The sequence below is a fragment of the Glandiceps talaboti genome, chromosome 2, assembly GCF_964340395.1.
Source record: "Glandiceps talaboti chromosome 2, keGlaTala1.1, whole genome shotgun sequence".
NCBI lineage: Eukaryota > Metazoa > Hemichordata > Enteropneusta > Spengelidae > Glandiceps > Glandiceps talaboti.
Genome location: NC_135550.1, coordinates 8,977,028 through 8,997,827, shown reverse-complemented (window position 1 = coordinate 8,997,827; position 20,800 = coordinate 8,977,028). Strand labels below are relative to the sequence as shown.

General features: G+C 37.2%; 2 protein-coding genes across 2 annotated transcripts; one reads left to right on the top strand and one right to left on the bottom strand.

The window, feature by feature from the left end:
• Positions 1-566: 566 nt before the first annotated feature.
• Positions 567-3,947, top strand: LOC144443751 (monocarboxylate transporter 12-like). The gene is made up of 3 exons (XM_078133297.1): positions 567-660; positions 2,290-3,198; positions 3,802-3,947. The coding sequence occupies exons 1-3, from the start codon at positions 567-569 to the stop codon at positions 3,945-3,947; spliced, it is 1,149 nt and encodes a 382-aa protein (XP_077989423.1).
• Positions 3,948-4,937: 990 nt separating this feature from the next.
• Positions 4,938-19,589, bottom strand: LOC144443741 (low-density lipoprotein receptor-related protein 4-like). Its single transcript, XM_078133286.1, has 17 exons — positions 19,541-19,589; positions 18,831-19,145; positions 17,540-17,714; positions 17,082-17,208; positions 15,643-15,793; positions 15,098-15,217; positions 13,297-13,450; positions 12,278-12,392; positions 11,694-11,832; positions 10,711-10,815; positions 10,130-10,306; positions 9,321-9,572; positions 8,193-8,355; positions 7,288-7,415; positions 6,707-6,976; positions 5,688-5,757; positions 4,938-5,310 (listed from the first exon to the last, which is right to left on the bottom strand). The coding sequence occupies exons 1-17, from the start codon at positions 19,587-19,589 to the stop codon at positions 4,938-4,940; spliced, it is 2,883 nt and encodes a 960-aa protein (XP_077989412.1).
• Positions 19,590-20,800: the final 1,211 nt, after the last annotated feature.

The window sequence follows — 20,800 nt, the reverse complement described above, 5'->3', positions numbered from 1 at the left end:
TAAATGATTGAAAATCATTAATTATGCAAATGACTCATTAAAACTAAGCGTTACGTCGATAAGCTTTATGAGACATATTTACCCTGTATCATCACAGCTATCAGCAAGCACGTAATTGATTGATCGATCGATTGATCGATCGATTCATTGGTTGATTTATTGTTTGGTTGAATGATTGATCGATTGAATGAGTAATATTTTGTAGTGAAATAAAACTTATTTTGTGTGTGATATTGCTCAGTTGACTCATTGATTTTTGTGCTGATAATTTTTTCTTCTTCTTTCCTGGCTTACTCTCTCTCTCTCTCTCTCTCTCTCTCTCTCTCTCTTCTTCTTCTTCTTCTTCTTCTTCTTCTTCTTCTTCTTCTTCTTCTTCTTCTTCTTCTTCTTCTTCTTCTTCTTCTTCTTCTTCTTCTTCTTCTTCTTCTTCTTCTTCTTCTTCTTCTTCTTCTTCTTCTTCTTCTTCTTCTTCTTCTTCTTCTTCTTCTTCTTCTGTTCAAACGGTTTATCTTTTAGGTCCATTGACATCAATTCTCTGCAAGAAATACGGGTTTCGTCAAGTCGCAATGGTTGGAGGTGTATTATCGTTCGTGTCATTCCTTGTAAGTTCGTTTGCAACAAGCGTCGTCTACTTGTACGCCAGTCTTGGATTTTTTGCTGGTAAGTCTGCGAAACATCAGTAGATTCGATGTATTACAGCGGTGTAAATATTTCGTTGCGTGAAACCACGCATTAGTCCTTGTTGCACACTGAACAAAGACCAAGAATGCGCAGCTAAAACTATTGTACGTAATGCACAGACATGATCGTTGAATGGTTAGAGTGGCCGGTTTGCGCTTTTGTAATCTGGTTGCAAGTTCGAGCCCCGTCACTGCACTTTGTCTCTGAATGGCTAAAGTCCTTGGGTGAGATTTGAGTCACGATTGTGCTCCAGTCAACCCAGCCGTATAATTGGGAACCTGGTAGGATTGACATTGTAATTTGAATGTTTTAATCCTATGCGCTTATAGTAGCACAGGGCACTCAGACTTAGTTAGTTATGTTTATGAAACAAACAAACAAACAAACAAACAAACAATCAATCAATCAAACAAACCAACAAAATGAATAAATAAATAAACAAAACAATAAATAAATAAATAAGTACTGACAAGCATCAAGGGTATGTACAATTAATTGTGACCATTTCGCATACAGGAAAACATATAGTAATTCTTGTAGTTGATAATGATTTGTAATTACTTTCTTGTTGATGCTTGTCATTATTTATTTATTTATCAGTTGTTTGTTTATTTTGTTTGTTTGTTTTCGTAAACATAACTAACCAAGCCTGAGTGCCCTGTGATAGAAGTTGTCAGTGATAGCCGAGTGGAGGTTAACGGTTAGGTTGATTTTATGCATTGTCGTTTGTTCGTTCGTTCATTGCCCATCGTCCGTTCATCATTTTTTCTCTTTTTATTTAACTTCTTCTGTGAAACCGATGTGCAAATTTCTTTGCTACTTGGTGCGTATGTACCTAGGCGGAATCGATTCAGAATTGTTCATATCAAGTTGATTTGGTATTTTGGTCTAAAACATTATATTTTCGACTTCTTCTCCGAAACTGGCTTTGACATTGGGTGTGCATATCTGCCTTTAGGATAATCTACTTATTCGGTATTCATATTTGTTCATCCCAGGGTGAAACTAGTCATTATTATAGTTTTAGCATATTTTGAAATATTTTTTGGTAAAAATTTGTATTTGTGTCCATGTGTCATGTTCTCGTTTGGCAGATTTGTTGGATACTTTGACATCAGGCATAATACAATTGGCTTGAAAATATAGCTAGAGTTACCATGATGAACGCCGAACACTGAGTACTACTCATCAACTGAAGATATTTTCTTTTTTTTTCAGCTGATAATAAGCTGATATGTTTAGTTGGAAAATTTGTTATCTGGTTTATAGTTGATATGAAGATGAGAACAACAAACACTAAATACTATGGTTACGAACTATTTCTAAACACTTCTCAACAAATGCAACATTCTCAACAATTCTCAACATCTGATGAGGTTCACTTTATCTATCTCCTCTATTATGTAACAAAATAAACGAATAAATAAAAAGAAGAGAAAACAAACATTCATACATACATACATACAAACAAACAAACAAACAAACAAACACACAAACACACACACAAAAACAGTTGAGATATTTCGACGGGTAGGCTGCTTTTATTATATCCCGATTCCTAGTTACTTAGAGTTTTTGCATACATATCTACATTTCTTGTCCTTCTAGGTATTTCACTTGGACTGACAGTGATTCCGACAGGCGCCTGTCTCGGCAGATATTTCAGAAGACGATATGCTTTGGCCAATAGCATTGCTGTCATTGGGAGTGGTGTCAGTAGCTTTACAATGCCCCTCTTATGTCGGCTTTTGATAGACAGTTATGGTTGGAGAGGTACCATGATAGTACTTGCAGCAGTTTCGGCCAATTTCTGTGTTGCCGCCACATTGCTCAGGCCTATACATCTAAAATCTGACTTCGATGTTGAAGAAAAAAAGCCTGAGATATCACCTACAATCTCCGATATCGATAGTGATTCAAGTATGGACGATGAACTTCAACATGAGCCTTCAATCACGGAGGACAAAAATGAAAAGCACCACAGAGAAAATGTATCTGATCACAAACTGAATCTAAAAAGAAGAATCATAGGTGCAATGTATTTCTTTATCTCCATGTTTAAGGAGAAACCACTGTCTATCATACTAATGATTTACTGGTTCATCTATGGCTTTGGACTTGGGATTTCACGCAACCATTTTGTGGATAATGCAATTAAAATAGGTGTCGACGACGGGCATGCTGCTCTCATGATATCCATAACTGGGATAATCAACTGTGCAAGCTGCTTAGCTGCAGGAATAGTATTATCCTGCGCTAATGCCAAAGACGGGATAACTAATACTCACTGCTTTGCTGTGACCACATATGGAACTGCTGTAGTCTTAGTACCTTTGGCGAATTCCTTCGAATCTTTAGTTGGCATCTCAGTAGTGATGGGAACCGCGCGGGGTGTTTTTTCTGCTCTAGATGAAGTCATTATCAAGCAGGTGGTTGGCGAGAAGAGGTTAATTGAAGGGATGGGTATTTCTTGGCTCTTTATTGGCATTGGCTTTCTGCTTGGCCCGCCATTTTCAGGTTAGTAATATTTCATTGTTTATTCTTCTTTTTCTATAGTTCACATTTTAAAAAGTGAAATGATTTAAACACTCATAACATTTTACCAGCAAGACAGCAATTTAATGATGACAAAAAATCAAGTAAAAATAGTAAACATGTATAATCAAAATCGAAAGTAGTTTCTCATTCGTCTTAGCTTGTGTACATTTTGTCATCCAGAGTGTTACTATAGCAACGGATGAATCTGAAGGAATTTATGGTTCGCATAATCAACATACACACCCTGTCGAAATCAACAATTGCAAACTGATTACCTGAAATGCAATTCAGAATAATAACATCGATGAAGGATATCTTGCAAAGTTCTGCATCCGGTTGTCAAGGAAATGCAAAGAAAGGTTGAATAATCGGCACTACACAATTCTCTTTGCTTGACCTTACCAGGATAAAGCATGACATTGGGGTCAAGGTCATTGCCATGTATTTACATGTATACTATCTCCTGGCTGTAGCCTAGAATCTATATATAGCTAAGTGTATTGAATTTAATAAACCATAGGCTATTCTAGCAGCCGGACCGTGATTCTTTTGACATACGTTATATTTAATATTTAATTACAGGTTATTTGTTTGACTACAGTAAATCGTACAGTTTGTCTTTCTACTGCGCTGGGTTGATAATGGTCGTTGGGTCAACTTTTCTACCATTGGCTTGGCTTCTTAAGAAGATCAAGAAGCGAAGCACTGCAACGTCGGACGCTCCGTGAAATGTATTCTAAAATTTAAATCTGCACTAGCTGCAACTGGGATTTATAGTTTTTTTTATTAAGTAACCAAACACATCTTCTCTAAAAAAAATTATAGGTACTTGTAAAAGGATGTTGTATCTGTTAATTAATGGTTTATATTATCCGTAGGTACAAAAACAACTTTAAATCTTACGCCATCTTAAAACTCTACTAGTTTGCAACTGTAGTATCATAGTTTCTACGGTTACACACTCCAAGCACATTTTATTCATTGGCAATTGTTAATATATCATTAGACATGCTGCATGCTATTCAGTCTTATACATGCTGCATGGCCGATCTTATCCGTAAAGTGGCATAGTAAACAGATTGAAATCGTGATTGCCGTTGAGGGCGCTGATTTCTGGGTGCGGACCCCAAATTAATTTAACATGTGTTTAGCTACAAAAAATACGTTTATCCATAGGTAATGCAATACTGGACGTTCACAGTTTACAATATTAGATATTATATCTAACAAAACATTTTCAAAAAATAGAGTTCAGTTAATTGCAGCTCGTTAACGTTTCCCTTATACTACATGTAGATTTCAATACTGTGTGCTATGTTCATATTGTACAGAGCTACGTAATTCCAGCGATCTATATAATTAGTTTCAGTGATTTGGGTACAATCTGAAAACAACTATCGACATGTCTTGAGCCATTTCTGTGAGAGCAAGATTTGTCTTTAGTTAGAGATTGGTTCTACCATAGACGTCTACGATTCTACTGGTTTCTTCATATATAATGCCTGAACGTTTGAGATGGCAGTAGTAGTTTTTTTTTTAGGAAATCAAAGTTAACGTAAACAGCTTGTAAATGTGGTGTACCAGGTTATTTTTACATTGATATAAAAGCATTATACGTTGAATAACTGAGGTGTGCTACTTTTAGTGTGTTATAGACGTGCTGTGGTATACAGCATGGCATGATAATATAAACATAGTGCAATAACAGATACTTTGAATCATGGCCTGTAATGTTGATTTTGATAGTACGGTCCCTGTTGACGCGGTTTAGCTGGAATCGGTTTCAACTCTAAGTATAAATTTGGTGCAACTTGATACGGAGCAGTATAATGGCTGCCTCTCGGCCCATTCACGACTTGCTGTGCTTCTACAGATGGTGTGGGTCCATTGTCTGTAGATGGCATACTAGGGTATATGTAGTGATGGTCGTCGGCATATTCACCGTGTGGAGATTTCTTTTGGACTTCTTGTTGCATTTTATTTGAATCAACATGACACGATCCTAATTTGTGGGAAGGTTTGAGAGAGTTGTTGAGTTCGTCAATGTCGCAGTATATCGGTTCTTGTTCACGTTTCCGCCGAGTCTTCTTTCTGAAATTGAAATTATCAAACAAGCCTTGGTAAACGTTAAATAAGCGTTGGTAAACGTCAAATAAGCTTATTCTTTGCAAGGTTCATAAAAAAACAGCGATTCCGCTTGGGGACTTGAAAGAGAAAAACTGAAAAAATATCGAAACTTTAATTACAATTGATATAGCTTACAAAGTGTTATTCACTAAATGTCTTGTATTTACATCATATTTCCTGGTATAAATTCGTATAATAATACACATTAAGAATTTAAAATAGGTTTTGCGTCCATGAGTTTTTTGATCTCTATACAAAGAAAACAGTCTGGCAAAGAAAAAACGACCAACATGCACATTGGGGCAATCAAATACTTTCACGTATCTGACTTAGATTCTTACCTGCAGCGAAGAGTACAAACAACTAGCACGGCAAGAATCAGGAGAAGGAACCCCGCACCTGCAGCGCCACCTATTAGAGGTACATTGATTTGACTTTCAGGATTTGAAGGTGATGATTTTTTTCCATGATCATTTCTGGTACTTGAAGTTGGAGGTATATGCCGTGAAATAGTTGTTGTCATATCGTCCCTGGTGTCATCCTGATGTGGGGTAGATAGTTGTTCGGTTTCTGTTGTATTTATTCCGTCGGTGGTATGATGTGTGTGTGTGTGTGTGTGTGTGTGTGTGTGTGTGTGTGTGTATGTATGTATGTATGTATGTATGTATGTATGTATGTGTGTGTGTGTGTGTGCATGAGCGTGCGTGCGAGTGAGTGTGTAAGTACGTATGTGCGCGTGTATGTACGTGCACGTGTACGTAGGGAGAGATGGGAACGGGAAGAAACATAAGGTACAAAAACTACATAGACCATGTTTTGATTTATAGATAACACAACAGGGACATCTTACGAGGGGTATTATCTATCACTAAATTTGAAATTGTATGAATAAAAGATAACATTACCATGTTATAATTACATCCCAGTGGTGGGCAATTAAGTCTAGTCATATGACGTGAAGATATTCGGTATTCGTGGTCTATTTTGCCGCAACTGTGCCCATGATAATCTGAGCCCATATAAATCATAATGCACATTCTAACTTTGAAATTCAAGGGGACCATGCAGGGATAGGCAAGTTAGTCTGAAATCATGCAACAATTGAACGATATCCCAGAATTCCCTGGATGATCGGGTGTATCCTTTCGTGGAGGAATTTGTAAGACTTCAAACAAGTTTGTTGTAAAACCAAAAATGTAAGCTTATGACGCAAACATTTTCAGAAAAAAACCCCTGGCGAATTGTACTAGTCTCGAACGGATAAACGTGAAAAATGATTGAGTATGACAACGTAGATGAACATACTGTGTAATTATGATATTACGGAAGTCAAAAAGAAATGTTTTGACGCATGGTTTACCTGTCAGTTGCTTAGTAAAGATATGAATGTCGTTTGGTCGTTCAAATATGGGATGTCCAACACTGATGACGTTGCTTCCTGTATATTTATCCGCCCTCTGTAATCGATTGTTATGCCACTGTGTCCAGTATAGGTAGTTGCCAACCAGTGCCAAGCCAAATGGGTGGGCTTCACGTTCTGATAAGGTTATCAGTAAATGACGACTGCCCTCATTTAAGTCATAGTATTCAATGACTCCGTTTTTTCCATCACACCAGAACAACTTTCGATCTGCAAATTAAACACAGAGGGCGCTGTTTTGTTATGTCGATGTCACGACTCGCGGATCGGAGTTGGACGGAGGTTATATAATCACCCGTCTGTCTCTGTCTGAGCCAATTTTCTTTGTTAGCGTGATATCTAAAAATCATTTGATAGGTTTAGATGAGACTTTGTGAAAAGACTGCCTATAGGACAAGTACGATTTTTCGATTGGTTCTTGATTTTAGGGAATGTTTTAGTAAAGCGGAGGTCACCGTACCGAGGGTCCCATCGTCTGATATGTATTGAGTAATGAGGGCGAAATAAAATTTAAAACTCACCAGTTCTGTCAAGTGCAAGACCGTTAGCCCAGCCTAAATTAGATGACACCAGGACTTGTCTTTCACTACCATCTAGGTTGGCTTGTTCAATTTTTGGTGATGTTCCCACGTCAGACCAATACAGTAAACTAAACAACAAAACAAGACAAAATTTCCATTCAGGATATTTATATAAAGTCCGTTTCTATTTGTGTATGTAATAGCCTAGGAGAAAGGAAACAATTGAATGTTTCAGTTCGATCATAGAATTCATTAGTTTTGTGATAATCACATTTCACAGATGAAGTTTGTGGTGTAACTTAATTTTATTAAGTTGTGCATGTGATGATGGTCAGACGACAATCGTCGTATACTGGGAACGAGCAGAATTTAAGGCGACGGGGTGGGGGAGGGGGGGGGGGGGGTCCTTGAGGAGCAAACATTTCGGTCAATTTTTTTTGCAGCCCGCCTAAGTGCTGACCAAACTGCATAATAAAGACTGTTACGAATAGACGCAGGCTTCGCTATGAGAAATCTCATATTGGGCTCTAACCAAAGCTTAGCCTTGGAGATACTTAATCAGCAGGAATTTGGGATCGAGACAGTGCCACCATGATGGCTACAGTAGGGGAGGATGTGGGACAGGTATACAGTGAATGTTTTAAAAATAGGGCCGTGTTTTATGCAATTTAGTGGCCCGTATAAATATCAAACCATACTCGTGAATTAAAGCCAATATAATTTTTTTCACGGTCCCACCTTCGCATCCTGATTTGTTTTGGTGGACAATTCCATTTTCTCCTCAGCCCCTCCTTAAATTGATACGAGTTCCCTAAGTATTTTATCAAAAGGTAGATATTACGATACATGAACTGAAGTGTAACCTACGAATACAAAAAAAACATAAGAAACTCAGGCTAACGTACCTTGCATCGCTGTCCACTATAATGGCCCTTGGTCCATCAAGATCAGTAGTTGTGATGTTGACACGGTTACTGCCATCTAACTTAGCTGCTTGTATTCTGTCAAGTCCAGTGTCAGTCCAGTATATCATGCCATTTTTGACGTCAATCGCTAGGCCATCAGGGACTACAATTATAGGAAATATTTAATAATAATAATAATAATAACTTTATTCGTCATGTCGATCATGAAATTTAACATCTTTGACCGCTATCAAATCTAAGAGAATTCATGTTACGGACACGAGATTGGAAAACTGAATGAATACAAAGTTAAAACTCAAAGTAAGGTAATCAGGTCGATCTGCTCATGCGCGACAATTCTGATGAATATTTTAGTTGATCAATCTGCATATAAAACAGCAGTACAAAGTTCTCAATATCGGTGATCTTTACAATCCATGAATTACACAACACTACTCCAGCTGTTTTCTGTATTAAACTCAAATTATACTCAAATCTGGGAACATATCATAAACGTTATTTATGGATATTCATATTTAGTTGTCATTTCGCTGTTTTGTCCATGTTCCTAGTTCATTTCTCTACATCTGTATGGTTTCAGTGGCGTGGTATTTTGGATTGATGTTTGACTGTCCCCACACGAATCAAATGCCAATCAAAGGTGAAAATAAAGTTCTTTATATATATATATATATATATATATATATATATATATATATATATATATATATATATATATATATATATATATATATATATATATATATATATATATATATATATATATATATATATATATTATATACATATATGTGTGTGTATGTGTGTGTGTGTATTGAGAACAAAATAAATGTGTATGTTTACGCCATTTGTGTTATTCTAGTTAAAACACTTTGCCATTGCAGGCGTTATGAGGCATCTTCTTTGAAGTGTACAGCATAATTATATGGGAGGAGAGAGAGAGAGAGAGAGAGAGAGAGAGAGAGAGAGAGAGAGAGAGAGAGAGAGAGAGAGAGAGAGAGAGAGAGAGAGAGAGAGAGAGAGAGAGAGAGAGAGAGAGAGAGAGAGAGAGAGAGAGAGAGAGAGAGAGAGAGAGAGAGAGAGAGAGTGAATATAACATTTACTCACCATCAATATCCACATTAATAATGGTTTCGAAATTACTGCCATTAAGCGACGCTCTGTTGATAGTTTTTAGATCTACATCTGTCCAATACACTTTGCCTCCAACATAATCAAAGTCAAGTGCAACGGGGTTTTTAATGGAAGCGAGAGGTAAAGGTGTATATTCTAATGTTGGCGACAAAATGTTGATATAGAATATTTTGCCTTCATCTGATTGAGTATCTCCAACCAAGAGAAAGTACTCCAATCTGATATCTGGAAAAGAAAAATAATCGCAGCTACTTAGTCTAGCTGCTACATCATCGGGTTTCCTTTTGAAAATAGGCGATCAAAAGTGCACGTTGAGGGCGTTTCTGCGCACCAGACGTACTGTCATCCTTGCCATTCGTTCGGCAACCTTCCGAGCGCAGATCACGGTCTGACTGCATGACTACTACTAAGCTGGATAGGGCTTTCAAATGTAATCGAACTAATAAGTTTGCTATACCAAATGGAAACAATATGTAGCCACACAATTTTTACCAACGTAACGGTAAGTGAATAAATTGATGTGTAGTAGATTTTTTCTGTTTTATAGCGTCTATGCTAACACAGACTGTGATTCTAATAAGTACATGATCTATTAGATGTTTAAGAATACCCCGTTTGTAAAGTTACACCTTTACTGCACAGTTTTCACGAAATGATATTTGGCAAAAATTGAGACCTGCAATCGGTAGTTTTAACACTAAAGAGATCTGGACAACATATGCACGAATGTTTAAGTTACTGTAAGCGTGCGGACGAAAAAAAAGGGAGGGAGAAAATCGTACCTAATTTACACAGAGTGTTAGTATCAGTATCCCATGTTCCGTCGTCTTGGCAATGTAGACCGGATGCAGTGGTTGCTATGAAACCGTCATCGCATCGAAAATAACACTCAAAGCCAGGAATGTTGACACAACTAGCGGTCATTGACCCCGAGAAGAACTCCATTGGACACCTTACAACTGGGAGAAAAACATAAATTTTCATCAGGAGGTGAAGTCGGTCACGTGGTGTTCGATCCGTAAATTTAACATATCATGACATGATCATAGGGAAACAATCTCTTTGCTCCATGTGATTGCACCAAGGTAAGATTATAACAAAATAAGTAGAACGTACACAGATTTCAGTTTACTTGTTATTTGACTCTGTTGATGCGAGTGCTGAAACATATCAAAGGTGTCACTGCATTTTCAATTCAAAGATTGTGCTCACCATGAAAAACATGTGTGTGTCATTTGTATGGGAATACTTCATCCACTGCCTTATCGAAAGTGACTTGTTAAAATATTTATTAAAAAAAACCCCTACTACATACGTCGATTACCAATACATGAGTGTATTTACATTAACTAACGCTACCTACCTGGCGTGCACGTTGAACGACGAGGCTGAGAACACACACATTCGGCACCAGCTGAAGACGGGATACATATTTCATCACAGTCTCCGTTATCAATATCACAGGGTCCTTGCAAGATACAACAATTTAAAAAGAAATGTTTTATAAAACCATACAATGTCAAAGTACTTTAAAATAGAAAATGCTTTGAATGTTTTTTTTTTGATATTGGTCAGATTATTATACTGTTTAAACTTCATTCACACTTAATTCATCATTTCTGCATGTTATTCTTCATCACATGACGGACCGCTTCAAAATCAGGTTTTCATTAACTAAATGTAAATTATAGTCTAAGAATATATTATATATATGCAAGCTCAGCTGTGTAGGTTACTGAAACAACATAGAACATGAAGGTTTGAAGCACTACACACGCTGGATATATTTAGTGAAGCACTCATGTGGACTTGTTCACCGTATCTAACGTTTCTGGGTTGGTCACATGACTCAGTGCTGGAATCATGTGACACATTAAAAGAATGGAATCCCAGACGTGTGAAACTTGAAAACTATACCCGTTCCTGTTGAGATCAGGTTTAGACTTCCTGGTATGGATCACTTCCTTTCTACACCACGTTCAAACCAACGTTTATCACTGTCAATTACTTCAAAGCTTCAGTTTTTACTTTCAAATAAGCTATCAAATACATATGTGTGTAGTGCTTCACAAGTTTATGTATATAATTATTCATTTTCATATAGAGTTGGAATTTGTCAACGCCATTGGGAACAAGCAAGACACCCGTGCGTGCACGTTGCTTAATATTGAAGGACGTAGTTCATCATTTGATGAATAGGGAACGTCAGATGAAAGATATAGCATTGCCTTCTTGATGTCTAATGGCATCATATATATTATACTTTCTTTTGGGATAGCTGCCACGTTATAAAATACGTATTTGTATGTACATGAATAACGTACGCTCGCAATACCTACTACTCACCAAAAGACAATACTTGTCTCGACTTGTCAAACGCTAACACAACTCTAGGAGAGCCATCGATTGTTGTAACTCCGACCTCTTTGCTGGCCTTATGATCGAAGTCATGAACTTGTTGCTGGTCTGTCCAATATATGTGATCCTGTAAAAAAAAAGAGTGAAATAATTTTACTACGGTTTCAAGCTTTTCAAGCAGTTACAGCTGGATTGGGGAATGTAATAATTTGTACAGATGCTGATAAGAAAAACATGGCTAAATTTATATCCTCGGTCCAAGCATATCTCGAATAATTTCACTAAAAGGTTACGGTTCGGGAGAAACATCTTCATCAGAGGAAAGTAATTCACGCACACTTATAATGAACCGCGGAGTGAATATCCACTCTTACTTTTGATTATATTCACTCCAGACCTCAGGACACACAAAACATAGGAAATGTAAGTGTGAGTTACGGATGAGCGAAATTAGCATGCTACTTGGACAACAACATCATTTTCAGCTCACAACTAAATTAAATTGATTTCCAACAAACGTTATGGCAATGACGTATTTGTGATAGCAATGGTATATATGTAATTCACACTACCTGAAAAATTGATATTCCGAGAGCGTTCTGTGTCGTGTGACTAACGAGGATCCTGTCTTCACCATCAAAATTACTGGATTCTATTTTGTCGTTGTTTATATCCACCCAGTATAATCTGCATTTACGATAGAAGAGATATTGTTAGTTCTCAATATTCTACTTCAAGTATCAAGTTTACGTTGCAACAATTCAAACAACGGGAATGTGGGAGCGCCCTCAACGACGAGTATATACGTTTATTTCGATTGGTGTCAATGTTATTAATTTATATTAATGAAAGAATGCGAGTATTATTGTACACTTATATGACTTTATCAAAAATTGTATAATCCTCACAAGCGTGTAACTCGAACTCGAACATTTGAAAGATTGTCCAAACCAAACTCAAACCAAATTATGCATCATGGAACCCAGATGTACTCAACATATTCCTTGGTATCTATGTTCAAACGCTTTTCCGTGCCAGCTTTCTCCTGGGCATGCGGTCATTTCAGAAGAGTGTAACTTGAAAAACTATGTTTTTTGGAAACGTGTGTAAAGTGTATATCACCTGTTATTGAAGTAGTCAATTGTAACAGAGGTAGGGAAACTTATCTCCGCTGAAATGATGATGACTCTTTGTCGACCGGATAAACTAGACCTCTCGATACGGGGTGTTGAGCCACTGTCCGCCCAGAACAGGAACCTGTGTATGAAATGAACACTAATAAAGAACACTGAACCATGCCTCTAATACAAACGGTAATTTTTTTTGCAATTACCGGATAAGAAGCCTGGAAAAAACACTATGTCAACCTTGTCCTGGAATCTAACACCCATAATCTCATATTTTCACTAAAAGTCAGAGGGAAACTTATCATGTGAAACAAAGTAACATCTTAAGAGGATATGAATTTTATTTTGAAGAATATCATATTTTTGCTGAGTTACGACGACTTTTTTTTTGAGATCATCGAAAAATACAGAGTGCCAAAAGAAAGTAACAAACTAGTCAAAATATTAAATATTAAAATACGTACTTCCGATCAGGATGTACAGCGATTCCTTGTGGCTGGTCAATGTTTTCTGAGATTAAACGAGTTTTGTGCCACCCATTAAGCTTGGACACATATATGGCTTTACCATCGTAGTCTGTCCAGTATATATTGTTTGCCAACCAATCAACAGCAATTCCTGACATGAAAATGAAAAAAAAACCTTCTTCAGCACATATACGTATGAACAACATAATGAAGAATGAAAAACAAACATATTACCATATTGATTAGTCTATTCCGTACAAAACAAATACACACACAAGTAATAATAACTTTGGTATTGACTGGTTTTAATTTGGAAATTTCAGAGCGTTGATTTATGTGGGGAATTTGACTAGAAACTTCAATTTCCGTATGTTTGTGCGTAAATTCCTTTCATTTATTGGGTGAAACAGGTAGTGCCACAAAGTTGCCGCTCCAATCCATCCATGAAATATGTAGACATTTTACTGACAAATACTCAAGACAAACAGGGCCAAAATATAACCTCCGTCAAAGTTCCGCTCGCTGAGACAATTAGTCGTGGGTACCTCGGGGCATGGGATTTTCAGTTCTTATGAATTAAATAGTGTCTCTATTTGATTAAAACTGCGAATCGATTTAAATACTGACTTCATCAATGTGCGTTTGCACCTAATAATTTGTTCATTTTAATCAGTAGTTTTCTTCTTCTAATTAACACATTTTAATTAAATTTGAATTTTATTAAAATGTTGACCTCCGCGATGGATGTTTGCATCCAATCACTTGCTCTAATAAATCAGAAAGTGCTATTTTAATTAAAAAAGTGAGTTAATTAGACTTTGCAAACTGAAAAATGACAATGAAATCATGTACGCCGTATTTAATTACTTTGAATAGGAGTTCCTTCCACAATTTATTCTCGAGCTCGTTAATTGATAAGCCTTCGAAAGGGTTATGAGTTAACTAAACTATGACCACTGAATAATGTCTGCATGAAATCACATTTTTCAATTTTCGATTGCTTTCTACCGAGTGCTCATGTATTTGCGATTGTTCCGACATGTTTACGACATTTTTTTACTGAAGAGCACAGAGTGCTTGGCTAAGACAGGGACTAGAGTAACATTTAAAAACACCATTCTTTACAACTTTTACACAAAGGCATTTAAAAAGAATTTATAACTAATGGGAAAAATCAACGTACAGGTATTTGATTTGAGGCATCAGGAGTTAGTGATATGTTTTTAATGAAAACCAATGGCAACATTCTAAAGTCTCTGTCGATGAAAAGAAAGGTGGGTTTCTTAAAAAAAAATGAATCTCACCATTGACGGTGGGTTGGTCCGTCACGATGTTCTCATTGCCTCCGCCTTCATGGAGAGGTGTTCTCTTTATAGTGCGACTGGTAGAATCGTAAAAATACAACATCTCCTGATTAAAATTGTAATCCATTGCCCTTACTTGGACACCACTCACAAAACAATGTTCGGTGACCGGTTTTGCAGAGAGATAGAAATCTACAGGTAGTCTGCAGATTGAGTCGGCGGTAGAAAACAATATTTGATGTCCTGGGACGAGGTGGGTATCTAAAAGAGGAAAAAATAACATAAATATAATAGCCTACTTTTTTTGAAATTGTATCTTGGTCTAGATGTGATGATCGCGGAATCTTTGAGCGCATTTGTCAGTGGAATAGTCCAGTAAAGTATCACGTGTTTCATTGATCCTGTCTTTTAAGTTAGAAATATTGAAGGCGGGTAACGTCACATCATCATAGCTGTTACAGAGTGAAAATGAGACTATATAAACCAATACTTACCGGTACTACAGCTACTCTGATCAGAGTCTAGGACATAGCCATGTCTACAAAGACATTTATGACCATTTGGATCGCCAACACATAAATGTTCACACCCGCCATTATTGATGAGACAGTTACCTAAATTTATTGAAAAGATGATACTGTTATTCAATATGTGTAAACAAACTAATCGAAACAACATGTAGGAGATTAGCTTCTAACGTTGACCATCACCATCACCATCACCATCACCAGCACCAGCACCACCAACATCACCATCACCATCACCACCTCCTCACAATCACTACCACGATCACTGACAGCAACACCTATTAGTTTATGCATCATGACTTCAGACCACCACCACCACCACCACCACCACCACCACCACCGCCACCACCACCAGCACCAGCACCAGCACCAGCACCAGCACCAACACCAGCACCACCAGCAGCACCAACACCACCACCACCATCTAATCATTGACCTAGCAAACCAGAGAATCTCTCCTTGTCAGCCAGTCGCAATTATCCTCTACACTGTTTCAGTGAAGTGCTTATTACCTTGTGATGATGTTTGCTGTCTCCATTCGGAGTAAACGGTTATTCCCAGTGGCTTCAAATCACCAATAGATAACGCAATGTTGTTGTCGGTGTTTGATCTGTCAATCAGCCAAACACTCCCAGTGCTGTAGTCACTTACGAAGAAGAACCCCTAATAATAACAAACACAAGTTGTATACTACTTGGTTAGAGTGATAAGTAGAATATGTCATTGTAAGATAATCGGGACTTTTCAAATAAACACATTCCACGTCTGAATCAATGAAGAAAAGACTATGTCACGATATTTATATTTAGATTGCATTAGGTTGAAAATAATCATAGGATATTAAGCAAGATATTCCAATATAATCGAGGGCGGGAGTGGGTGAGTACGTGTGGGGTAGGGATGGGTATGGATGGGTGGGCCTGGGTGGATGGATGGATGGGTGGGATGGCATCTTGCCACGCCACTCAGGGAGTGGTTGGCGAGACTCAAATTCCTGGTTGGATGGAGGACAATATCTATACCCTATAATATCGATTCTTCTGCTTATATATAAATCGTGTATAAATTTATTTTTCTTCATATAAAGCAACGTAGGTTTTTACACTATGTGCACAACTTTTCAATCTGTCGGTCATATTTGTTTTCGGTAAATATCTTGGTGATTAAAGTATGTATACGATATTGAAAGTTTATTTCGTTGCAGCATTTGATGAACGGTTCGCGACCATATACCATGTTAGAAGATATTAATAAAAAATCACAATATTTCACACGAATGTTGAAATTTGATTTAAATATTATCAGGAAACTTCGTGTGTAGTTGAATACAACAAATTCTGTGATTACCGAGTCTAATAAGCATACCATTTATAACATTCTTTTTGCATTTATACCACTTTTTTTTAATCAATGAGGAATCTTCATGGTTAACGTAAAGCGTGTATGTGAAATTCTGATGATTTGTCAACCAACTGTATTGTCGCATGTACCATCACAAACAAACTTACTTGTCTGTGGTACCATTCGTCAAATTGCAAGAAGGTCATTCGACAATAGTCGTGATCTTGAGACCCTCACCACATTCATATCTTAAATGGCATCTTGAATTGCGCCGTCATTAGCACAGTCAATCTAAAAAATAATTTAGTTTTCAACCGGGATTTCAATGCTAGACAAAAAATTTGCGTTCCAGTGATTGATTGCTCTTTCTTTGATACTGTGATAGTAGTACCGGCACAGCGGTATCCCCTTTTTAGTTTCGTAAACTTGATTTAGATATAAGGCTACCATAACGTTCTGCAATAAGTACAACCAACGTCCTAGCAATCATTGAAGATCGCACCATCACGTGTCGTTAGATCGGTTTATTTGGGAAAACTGTTAATCGACCCATGTTGGTCAGAGGTATGCGCGTCACTAGCAGGACATCAGAGTATGGAGTGGAACTTACCTCGTCTAATGTTATATCGAAGGGATACCTAAAGTTTTGCTCTTCATAAACTTCTCTGACTGCATAGAAGTTACCACCAAGGTCAACTGACATGACCTTCTTCAAGGAGATATCAACCCAATACAGTCTATGAATAAGCATACCAAAAATTATACGAATGCCGATCTGATGTCGAGAATAAAGGTGCACGTGTATGTAACTTTTAGTCACGTATGCATCAAACACATGTATGTATACGTAATTCAACATGTAGAGAGCTTTGATTCAGCGATGTGATGGAAGAGTTTGCAAAGTTAACACCAAATAAACAAATAAACAGAATATGCGCTGAAATTTCACATAGAAAGTATTACCAAGAGCATTTCGACTAGAACCTCGCTGCCACCAGTTGGCGCAGTAACACATAGGGACTGACTATGCTGTGATTGGTGTGGTTGATTTGGCAAAATATAGCTTACCTGTTTTCGACATAGTCTATCGTTAAACCATTGGGTTTGGCTATCAAGTTGCCGTTATCACTTTCGCTAACTATAGTCTCTCTTTCCTCGCCGTTCAAATTACTTTTTTCGATTTTTCCAACATTTCCAAGATCACACCAATATAAGTGACTGTAACGATAACAAGGACAACTGTCTGTAATTAACATTAATTTACATAATCTAACGCATGTGTCGTCCTACATATTTGAGAAATATTCAGTGAAGAGTTGATGAAGAAAACATTAAATGGCCATAAATATATGAAGATGCCATTCAATAAATCCGACCACTTTATTTCGTAGTGCAAGGCCATGGATACTAAGTTTAGATAATAAGAAAACAATGCGATAAACAAGTAAATACACGAACATAGGTCATTAAGTAAACATACAAACTATGCATTGTTTTATTGTACTAGAAGTTTTGAATTATGAATACCCACAGCTGGTATGAAGAACCATGGATGAAGAACAGTATGTTAATGTCTGTGCAAATATTACAGACATAAATCATCAATTGAATTTAACATGATTTGATTTCATATGTATGTATGTATGTATGTATGTATGTATGTATGTATGTATGTATGTATGTATGTATGTCTGTCTGTCTGTCTCTGTGTATGTGTATGTATGTATGTATGTATGTATGTGTGTGTGTGTGTGTGTGTGTGTGTGTGTGTGTGTGTGCGCGCGCGCGCGCTTGCGTGCGTGCGATTACTTTTGCACTCCTACATACGTATGTACGAACGGACGGATGAATGTAATATTATAAATATACATTAGCTAAGAACATCGTTTAGCATCGTATAGCAGGACATCATGGCAGCATTAAAGTACACTACCAGTGCACTTGTAGCATCTCATTTCAAAACCATGTAATATTCAGAGAAGGCCCTATCAGTTATTGCCATGGAAAGAATGTACAGAAAACTCGGACCATGTGCATTTACTACATGCCCGGCCAGGAGACTTTTTGGGTCAAAATTAATATTAGCGAACTTTGAGCCCTGAAGGCCTGTATATAGGGAAAGACCTTTAGCAGTCTAACAACAACTCCCTCCAATTTTCATTTATATATAGAAATCAATGAATCTGATACCAAAATAATAATTACCCATGCATTGGATGCACTGCAATCCCTCTAGGTTGGTCTAATCCAGAGTAAATCAACGACTTTACATTTGTACCATTGTAATCTGAAACCATGACCCAATTGTAAGACGTGTCCGTCCAGTAAAGCTTTTTATTAATCCAGTCGACCGCTATACCTTCCACACCGATAGATATTTGTTCATAAACAGACTCAACAACATCAGTGGTGAAGGATTTTTTGTAAATAATTTTGCGTTGTGGGTCTGTCCAGAAAATCAAATCGTCTGTGTAGTCACAAGCCATACCAACCATTACGGACTTTGATTTGGATTGCACAACTTCTCCCATGATTGTGTCGGCCAATGCGTCTGTGTAAATTTTTTGACCATTTCCTCTGACGAGGAGAAGTTTTGATGAAGGGGTCGGGTCAACTGCAGTCCATAGTAGATATGGTTCTGATGCAACATACGCCGTCAGATACACAAGCAATACTGAAATAAAGACAAAAAAGAGAAGGAAATTAATATTAGATCAGTGATGCTAAAACCAAACAACAGAACCAACTTGCAAACGAACATAGCAACAACCGTGACTTGGCTTTGTATTGAACCTTCTAAACATACACGTTTAACTTATTCTCTGGATATCCACACGTTGCGTGGGAGACTTTTTCCCTATTTGACCTTGTATTAAATCTTACCAGTGTAAATATATCCCTCAATAGTCAACAATTTGGTATTCTTCTACAAAAAGAATAGTGTACAGGATTGAAATTGGTGTACATTGATTGGGCCATTATACGTTGCAATTATGGAAATATAAATGTTCGCTGTTCGATCTAGTCTAGAATTCTAAGCTGGTACAGTATTACGTTTTAAAAACTTACTAATACCAGACTGGTATGGTAGTATTGTAGCAGTATTAGAGGACTTCATTCGCCAGTATAAACCATAGACTATACACGTGATATGGTCTATGTATAAACTAATGGATATTGATTTGAATGGTTGAAAGTTAAGACTTAGCCAGTGATCAACCCGGGAATGTGGCTGTGACTTTAGAGTGGGGCGGTGTTTACATGTAGTGGGTGATTGGATATCAATAAATGTAAATGCAAACTGAAATAAGGAGACAGTTTAGTTGCATTGCATTAAGATGTGTTTCCTTGTAGGAGAGCCACGTATTGGAATGTTTAACAATTCATTGTAACATGCATTGTAAGTTGCTGTAAAACCGTTTTTACTTTCCATAATGAGTCACGCATTTCCACATTCTTAATTCATCATTTTGAGGACATTAACCAGTCCGTGTTTGGCAGGCAGGAAAACAGTAGTAATGCATTTACTAAAACCATGGTGGTATAGTACCTCCATGGTAAAACCAATTCAAACACGGTACTTCTCAGACCTTATTACAAAATCACAGACAATTCATCTTTGTCTGTGTACATATGCAAGAGTGTTTTAGCGTCTTTGTACGATAAACAATGGAGGGGAAAGCCCCATCAGAACCCCAAATACATCGAACGGAGTGAAAGTTACGTAACACCGTCTATAGAAGTAAAACCGTGTACCTGTGTACATTGTTATCACCGACATAAACATTTCTTCCGTGTATGTGTTTCTACATGTATCAATGCCCTAATGAAGGGAATTTAACGAAACAGGTTGCCAGGCTGACGAATTTGACAACTTGATAAATTTGACTTTCTCTGAGTCTTTCAAAATTTGAGTCTTGAAAACAGTCATTTGTGAAATGACACCGGACACACTCATTTAAAAGTCAAATTACGTTCGAAGGTAACTTTCACGCTTGAGATATTCTTCTATAATCAAATAGCCCCGGGGATATCATCCCATTTTGACGCTGTATTTTGGTTCTTTAAAACCTTGTTCATTTATATTGCTGTATGAACGTTTAGTCGACAATACTTCTACTTAACTTTGAAAGCACGTCATGCATGTCGTAAAAAGTTATAAATTCAGTAGTCAGTCACGATTTCTACCTATCGTCCTTCAGTAGTTCCGAAAAATAAGGTTCCCTACTTTTGTACTGACTGAATTATACATTATGTGGTTCCACTGCTTTATCAAATTGGGACAATGGCAAACTCCTTTGGCTACACCGATTGGGTCACTTATTTGAG